The sequence below is a fragment of the Orbicella faveolata genome, unplaced genomic scaffold (assembly GCF_042242905.1).
Source record: "Orbicella faveolata isolate gen_17 unplaced genomic scaffold, um_ofav_v1 contig_13, whole genome shotgun sequence".
Classification (NCBI taxonomy): domain Eukaryota; kingdom Metazoa; phylum Cnidaria; class Anthozoa; order Scleractinia; family Merulinidae; genus Orbicella; species Orbicella faveolata.
Window position 1 is genome coordinate 20,545,001 of NW_028301540.1, and position 9,150 is coordinate 20,554,150.

The 9,150-nt window shown below is 39.1% G+C and overlaps 1 protein-coding gene across 2 annotated transcripts in view; it reads left to right on the plus strand.

Moving 5' to 3' along the window:
• LOC110051248 (heparan sulfate glucosamine 3-O-sulfotransferase 3B1-like) overlaps nucleotides 1-8,770 on the plus strand; it is a 21,582-nt gene extending 12,812 nt beyond the window's left edge. For both annotated transcript variants that reach the window (XM_089284993.1, XM_089284992.1), the window contains one exon: nucleotides 7,291-8,770. In XM_089284993.1, the coding sequence (XP_089141119.1) occupies nucleotides 7,347-8,390 (1,044 nt within the window). In that variant the 5' untranslated portion in view covers nucleotides 7,291-7,346 and the 3' untranslated portion in view covers nucleotides 8,391-8,770. The remainder of the gene's footprint in view (nucleotides 1-7,290) is intronic.
• The last annotated feature ends 380 nt before the right edge of the window (nucleotides 8,771-9,150 follow it).

Sequence of the window (9,150 nt, forward strand, 5' to 3'; positions counted from 1 at the left end):
CTTTAAGCAGAAAATTTATGAAAATAGCGTTCGAAAGTCTGCGGAACAAATTCCAGTGAGAGTACGTTCTTCAATGGTTCTCAGCTTCAGTTCGCTTGTTTCGGTTCGACAAAATCAACCATCGTTTACGTCTTTAGTGCACCATTAGCCGATCATCGTCAGTAAATTGTACAGTATATCTTTCTTTAAATCAGGAATATTGCTGGACCCATTCTCCTCAAACTCGGTCGTGAAACAAAATGGCGGTGATTTGGAGCTATTTTCGAGATTTCGTCGGGGCACAGAAAATCGAGGATTTAACAGAATCCAAAAATTTTTTCGCAGAATTATTTCAAATAACAAGTAGATTCGTTTTAGCGAAAAAACATTTTTGGGGTTAGATGCACTTTAATGTCCTTCTTTTAGTCTTCTCGGAAATTTAATTATCCATTTACATCTAGACGTTCTTCCAAAACTTAAGAAAAATCATCAAAACGTCGCATTTCATGGACGACTGAAAGCCACTGCACTCTAATAGCTGATAGTATACGAGTAGATAAGCCAATCAGGTTGCAGCATTTGCATTAGTATACTAGTAGAATTCTATTAAAACTCGGTAGAAACACAAAACCAGCACGAGCTGTTGACGTAATGATGGTGCGAGCAAAGAGAATTTACATTTTGATAATCAAAGTTAACAAGTTGTTTTCCTTTTTTCCATCGCGGTGTTTTCTAAAAGAAATAGAAAACATGTTCTCCGTGTTTCTATCGAGTTATAGGAAGACTCGTGAAAGTTTGGGAGAACTTGAAAAAGCTGTGGAAACACTCGCCTACGGCTCGTGTTCCCACAGCATTTCTCGTTCTCCCAAACTTCCACTCGTGTTTCTATAACTTGATAGAAACACGGTACATGCTTTCTATTTCTTAAATGTATCCGTGTCGAGTCCTGTTTCTTGGTAGGCGTACATTTATATCGGAACGTCAGTTCAACTCTTCTGGCAAGAATTCGTTGAACGTATTCCGAATCATCTTCCATGTCCTCATACAACAATCTCTCCTCAGTCCTACCATCATGTCACGTGAACAGTCTGGGCAGAGTATATGGACCTTGCTTGCGGCTACTGCGCCCGCAGTACGAGCGGCATTAAAAACTGAACTACCCAACTAAAACAACACGATAGAACTGAAGAAGCTAGAGGTCTTTTTCTTCGAAGAGTTTTTGTACCAAACTCCATGCGTTCCGATGCTTTATATGGAATTTTAATCTCCACTTTCATCCCTGTTTAAAATGAAAACGAGAGGAAGCAATTCACCGCTCAGCGAGACTTTCCCCCGAAACAAAGTGGTTGAAAGAGAGTGTTAAAGAACACCAAGCGAACGTTCCAAAGACAAAGAGCAAAGACATACTTCCGTAAGACCTCGATATGGCACAGGATTTTGCCTCCAAAGTGGATCTAATATTATCAAAGCTAAGCCAACTGGAAAGCATTGGCACACAAATAAATATATCTTAAGACTCGGTGGATCGAATAAATCAAACGGTCGCAAACCTTCAAAGTGAATCAGTCTACCGCTTAAAGGAAGACGTTCGAAATACAGGTGAAGAAACAAATACGCTTCAGACAAGTGTAAAATTCCTGAATTATGAAGTGGGAGCCAGTAAGAAAAAACTCCGAGATGACGAAGAGAAGTCACAAAAGGACATGGATGACTTACCCTCCAGCCCTTGATTTACGAAGTGTACAGCCGCCGCGAAAATCTTCGCTTCTACGGTATTCCAGAAACCGACGAGGAAGAGAACACTGAAGCCGTTTTGAAAGCCTTCTTGGAGAAAGAGTTAAATGAGGAAAACACTCAATATATTGAGTTCCAAAGAGTTCACCGCGTCGGTAGAAAGGATCGAAACACAAGAAAACCCCGGGCCATCATAGCACGTTGCTTTCGCTTTAAAGACCGAGAAAACTTCTTTTCTTGCCGACGCAACATCGATAGCCAGCAGGAGCCATAATCGGGGACGGAGACTGTAAGCGCGCGCCATTTCTAGTATTGGGGTTGTCCCCATGATATGGGACAATTTTTCTATTTTTAGAACAAATTGCGCCATCCCGTGCGGCACACGCGCGTACATGCTGCGAGGATTTTTGCGGATGTCGCGTGGGGAAATGGCGTCCGAAATTCCCGAAATGGTTGATGCTTTTGGCCCACAACTTAATGCGTTCATGTCTGTTGGAATTTTACTGGGATGTCAGTATTTTCGTCGTAAGCTGCTCCAGTTTGAGTGAAGTAAGACTGTGTGGAATTTAGTTATGTGCCGCTTTATATCACGGACCAAGTTGTGTTCTGCTGCTTCTTTTACAAGAGCTCCACATTACTCCAGTCTAAGTTTCACATATGTTGAAGAATAACAACTTTTCCAAACCACAGCAAAAAAACTCGTTAGATATATTTGGATATAGCAGAGTTTCAGGACTTCAAAGTTTCTCTCCTCTTGCCACACACTTGCGAGGATTTCGCAGACTCTATCTCGACCGAAAACTAAAAAAATAATAATAGTTGCAAGTTTGAGATTCGCCTAAATTGTAAGCAAAGCTTGATGTTTTATCAAGGCCCAATAAGTGACAGTAAAGTTTATGTGTGTAGATGCTGCTTAGTGTTTTTTTATGTTGAAATCCAATGAATTTTCTCTTGTCGATGACTAAGAGCGCCCGCCGATGCGTGTTTTGTACAATCAGCAAAACAAGACAAATTGGACTTGCCCACTTTCGTGTAAAAACGTACATCGAACTCATATCATATCTCTAGTTTTTAAATATGTTTAAGGTTGATAAATGTTGAGAACATTAAAAGCTTAGCTGAAAATAGGTGAATACAGCAAAAATAATCAGCAAAATTACGATGACGCTTTCTTAATCAACTCGAATAACAATTTCGATTTTGTTGGTTGAATTATCAAAACTCCTTATCTATTTTATTTTCGCAGTGTAAAATTTTACTATGTTATAGAAACACACATGATGTTAGTAGCCTTTTGGCGTTGGTGAGAATTGTTGCTGCATCTCGGCACAAAAGACAACAAAGGAAATCTTTGTCAAGATTTGTTGACAATTGAAAACACCGACTCGGATTTGAAGTGCACGCGCTGCACTATGCAAATAAGACTTTCCTTTCAAAAGCTTTTGCAAACTCGCCAAATAAACAGAAACAATAAGAAACTATCAAAAACAAGGTTTGGCTATGATTAAGCATTGTTTGGGACAGTCACAAATTAACTCGATACCAGAGTAAAGAGTTTTCTTACATAACTTTTCTTTACAGAACAAACGCAAAAGCTTACGCGTACAACTAGCGCGAGCAAATATTATTCATTCACAGCGCGAAATTGAAGTTTGGCTTTCGACCCTGAAAAACTCACCTTTTCCATTAGCTCAGAGCATAAAACTACATATAAGAGCCCTGGTTCTTATTCGCTACCTTATTCCCTGCCACCGCTCTGAAAAATCTGCAAGAGAATCTCGCCACTCTCACCATTTGATCAGGCAACGTGACAACATCCACGCGAGAGCTCACGACATATGCGTGGATCCGCGCGGATATTTAACGTCAGGATGGCGCAATTTGTTCTAAAAATAGAAAAATTGTCCCATATCGTAGGTGCGCGCGGATCCCAAGACTTACGGTCTCCGTCCCCGATTATGGCTCCTGTAGCCAGTCGAATTTCAGTATTGGCCCTAAGCAGGTGATGGAAGAGGCTTATTCCGAAGATGGTGCAAGCAAGAAAAGATGGAAAACGAGCAGCTTTCAGTAGAATGGAACCCTTAGGCTATAAACTCTTTATTGACGGTGTGGAGGTAAAATAGTCATTAGCTAATACTTTTTCCTTTTATTATCTTAGTTGAGGCCGACCTCTCGATACTCAAGCACACGAACTGATTAGTAAACATCTACTAAGCTTCAAGCTTTTAAAAAATGTTCCAGGTTGTTTAGCTTATTGTAGTATTCGCAGGAATTAGTTCACTTTTTATTTTTTCGTTTCTATTAGGAGCTATCGATTAGCATATTCCTTAGTTCGTTTTTGAAGCGGTTCGCTTATAACAAAAGTCTAACACTTGATCTTGTCCGAGAGTTAACAGTTTAATTTTTCACACTCGCTACGTTTTTCATCTCGTTTCTTTTGTTTGTTATGTATGTTATTCTAAATTTATCCACTATGCACTTATCAAAATCGGGAATACATTAATTGTTCGGGTAACAGCGACCCTTCTGGGAATAACAGCTACTGTTTTTGTATATTTTCCACGTATGCAAATTTCAATCGATACAACAACCTTAAGTTTAAAACTCTCTCGCTGGGGGCTAACTGGCTAATTCAGACATCTGCTTTCTGCAAGAAACGTACAGCACTGAAGAGATTGAAAATCAATGGAAAAAGCAGTGGTCCGGAGACTGTTATTTTGCTCATCGCTCTAACCATAGCCGTGGAGTCGCCATTCTTGTTCGAAAATCCGTTGACTTCAAATTGAAATCAACTCGATCTGATGAGGACGGGAGGTACCTCATTCTAGACTCAGAATCAATCGAGAAATCTCTGAGAGGATTGTTGAAGGGCTGGAGTTTGAGAGGACTTACACTACTTGGAAAAATCCAAGTGATCAAATCTTTCGCCATACCAAAGATCTTATACAGGGTTGTTCTCATTTAAAAACAAAAAAGAGTTTATCGAAAAAAAAAAAAAAAAAAAAACTTTATCATATTCTTTTGTTTGGAAGGGAAAAGATAAAGTTAAGCGCACAGCATTCATTAACCCTAATAATAAAGGAGGCTTGAAAATGCACAACATTGAGTCAATGATTTCTGCCCAAAGAATAATTTGTATCAAGTGATATCTGTCACCGATCTTGCTAGCTCAAGAAGTTTTTTCTGGATTTTTATCTTAAAAAAGTAAGGGGAAAATTCTTGTTTCATCGTAATTTTAATTATACTTAACTATCGATAGCTCTTCCAGAATTTTACGAGTAATGCATTGTGACATGGAACCTTTTAAACGAGGACAACCTGTCCTCATCCCTGAAATAGCAAATCAAGTGATATGGAACAACCAGTTCATTTACATTGAATCAAGTCAATTTATAACAGTAGGCTGATTGATCTTGGAATCGTAAGAATTGGAGACCTGTACGACACAAGGGGAGAGTTCAAGCCGAATAAGGAACCATCATACAGTGGAAGCCCTCGTAAGCGGACACCCTCGGGCGCGAAAAAGCTGTCCGTAACTGTTATTAACAGCGGCTTTAACAGTCTCACTGCAACAAAAAGCAGCGATACAGTTTACAAATGTTTATAAGAATCTTTCAATGTCAGGCCCAATTCCTTTGAAGTGTCCATTTACGGGAGCTTATAAACAAAGGAAAAGTCTAGATTGTAAGCCCTACAAGTGTCCGTGGCCGCTTACGAGAATGTCCGCTTACGGGAATGAGTAGATACAGAGTTTGTTTGTGAGTTCAAATGGGGTTTTGTGGAGGCAGTCGTTAGCAGAGCTGTGCGCTTTTGAGAGTGTCCGTTAAGAGAGCTCCTACTGTATTCAACTCGCTCACCAGTGAAACATTTTCTACTTTTCAGTCTCTTCAATGCTTTTCAGGAAGAATGGCACGAAATATTAAAAACAAATAAAAACTCTATCTCCTCAAGAACTCATGATCTAATCCAAACTGATTTTATGACAGTTTTGTTTCTAAGATATCCAGTATACCAACAGCGCAAAAGAAATATAACGAAGCTTTCAGCACGCACATATCCAGTTAAACTGGAAAAAGATATATCTACTGCCCTTCAAAACAACATTGGATACTAAATTAAGAGAATTCCAATATAGAATATTAAACAGGATCTTATACACAAGCAAGATGCTGTTTAAGTTTAACAAAGTAGATTCTCCCTATGCGATTTTTGTGAAAAGGAGTTGGAGACCATAGAACATCTCTTTCTCCATTGTACAAAAGTGTGCATGTTTTGGGATGATTGAAAGGTTGTACTTAATTCCTTAAATATAACTGTTAGGTTTGATATCAAGGATGTTCTTTTAGGGATTTTAGGTACGGATAATATACGCATTCCAGTCAACTACATTCTTCTTGAAAGTAAATATTTTATTTACCGCTGTAAGTTAAATAAGGGCTCTTTATGTTTAAGACTGTTAGTCGATAAATTTATTTATCGCGAAAAAAACAAAAACAAAACAAAATCCATTTCCACGATAAAAAATAGAAACCTTTACTCCCATTAATACAACAGTGGCTGTTATCCAAATCTCGTTTTTCTAAGATTCCTTTAATTACTCTGTTTTATTGAAGTTGAATAAGTTATGTAATCCTTATAGTGTAGTGCAGTGAAGTTTTCTTTGTAGTTTGTAATTGAGGTAATTGTTGTAAATTTTGTCATGTTTGTACGTATCGATCTGTACGTTCTTTCACTATACCTGTTAACGAAAAAAATAAAATACATAAAAAAGAGAATTGTCAATGTGATCTCTTGAGAGAAAAGTAACCCACTGTCATGATAGTACAGTTTTTCCTACCGGCTGAGTATTGTTTGTTATTTGTTCAAATTTCAAACCGAACGGCTCAAGGTTGTACCTAACTGATGAAAGATCGCAGAAAACTAATGTACATAATATAACAAACCTAAGGAGGTCCTGTTTTTGCGTGTCCTCGGTAGACAATTGGACTGCCGAGAAAGAACAAAAATTCGTTCAGGTGGCGCCCAAACTTCACATGTCCGGCGCGCTTACTGAAAGGTTTTGAAAAGAAACCTGTTTGTTATGTACAATGAAGTTTACAAAATTGACGAAGTTCAGGAACGGGTGGGGGTGGGGTCCGTACGGGACTAGTTGTCACCCAGTGGTATAGTGCGTTTTTCTGATTTAGGGTTTCTTTTTGCATGAATCGAATGCCCAATACGAGTTTGGTGGAAGGAAAAACCCATAGCTTGATAAAACATTTTCTGGCATGGCGACAGCTGATCTTTTAGTTGTCAAATTAACGTACAACACGTGTGCGTAGGTAAATGGGTGGGCGCCATCATTAGTTTTTTTATAGTCCGATTGTCTTATTAATCAATTTTACTTGCTGGATAGTTTGAGTAGAAAAGACGTTTTCGTTCGGCAATCACTTCTAACGAAACTGATGACGTCAGCAGTATTGGTGATAGTTTGTTACTCTACTGCATGGAAGTCCATACTCTACGTCATCAGCTTTAATGGAGTTTGTGCTCTGTTTATTACTTATTACTCACTTAACTTGTGGGCTGCCCTTTCAGGTATCAAGTGCCAACTGTATGCAAATAGAGCACCAGTCTGCGAAGGCAAACGACCCATGGCAGTGTGGCTGGACGGAAGAAAAGTCTTCCTTGTTCTTCTCCTAGGATTACTATTGGTTTTCATTTACAGCATTACATTGAAGAAACCTGAAGGACGGTTTAAACGTATAAACGATGACCATTTTCTGTTTGACGTGCACAATGATACGAATAATTCCCCTTATAGAGCATCTGTTGAGACGTTGCCTTCAAAGAAGGTAGAAGGTGATGAGGAACATTGGAATAAGCTCAAAGAATCCAGCAAGGTACGCAAGCGTCTCCCAAATGCTATCATTATTGGCGTGAGAAAAGGAGGCACGAGAGCTCTGCTGGAGTTTTTAAAAATCCACCCCAAGATTAAGGCCTGCCCGGTAGAGGTACATTTTTTTGATAACAGCAAAACCTATCAGTTAGGACTGGACTGGTATCGAGAAAAAATGCCCAAATCTCAAGCAGATGATATAACCATTGAAAAAACGCCAGCGTATTTTGTGACGGACAAAGTTCCCGAGCGACTGTACCAGATGTCAAGTACCGTCAAGCTGATTGTGATTGTGCGCGACCCATCGGAGAGGGCGATTTCTGATTATGTACAGGTTTTATTTAAAAACCGTGGACTATTACCACCATTCGAGAAATTCATTACCAAAGGTAAAGCCGAAAAGGTGTTGAGGACTTCAACTAGTACGGTCCAAATCGGTGTGTACGTTGAACATTTGAAAAGGTGGTTAGAATATTTCCCTCTCTCGCAGCTCCATTTTGTCAGTGGGGAAGAGTTGACTTCTAATCCAGCCAAGGAACTTCAAGTTGTTGAAAAATTCTTGAACATCAAACCGTTTATTAAGGAGGAACACTTCTATATTAACAAGACCAAACGTTTTCCTTGTTTTACCTCGCTCGTTGAAAATAAAAAAAAGAAAAATTGGGGTTGTTTGTCGGAAAGTAAGGGTCGGGCCCACCCTTCTATTAGGGATGACATTCGTAAGCTTCTGCAGGACTATTACCGGCCGTATAATGAGGAATTTTATAAACTGGTAGGAAGAGATTTTCATTGGCCATAGAGGAGTAGTCACTGTTATACATGGCAAAGTTTCATGTGTCTGGGACTGAAACCAAACGTGCACATTGTGTACGAGCGAGTTCTTTATGGTCCCTCCTGAACGCTTTGAAGCCAGACGTGAATATGATCGGAGAAATGCAGATAATATAAGACGGAGTAATACAGGACATCCATCATTAATGGATTTTAATTTGCTGCGGTTTTTCGTAAGATAAACTCAAATGCCCGTACCATTATAATATGTAATGCTGAGTTGTAAAGCCGCTCTTGCTTCCTGATATAAACAACAAACTGATAAAATAACTCGGAGAATTGTTATCCATTTCTATGTTAATCTTGGGTGGAGTTAGGGAAAAGATTAAAGGTTGTACACTTGTTAAATCTTTCTCGACCGTAGTGGCCGTAATTACTTTGGTCAGTAGTAGTAAGATGTGGAAAGTTAAAAGGCCGCCAATTCCTGTTACAACTCGTCCAGTCTTGTGCTAGAGCACTTCATAACTCGTATTCAATGTTATTCAGCTCCTTGCTCACCCTCGTTTCGAGTATGTCAAAAGACAAATATATGAAAAGGGTATATTATAATATAAAAAGACTGGTAAACGTCGTTGATCTTTTGGACACGACTGGGAATCTGTGAAATTGAGTTGGCGGAAGTCCTGTTGTGCTGATTTTATTTACCGTGGGGTATTAAGCCTTATATGGATTTCAAGTTAATCTGTATCTAAAAACAGAAAGGTATATACGCCTAGATTTTGATGGGT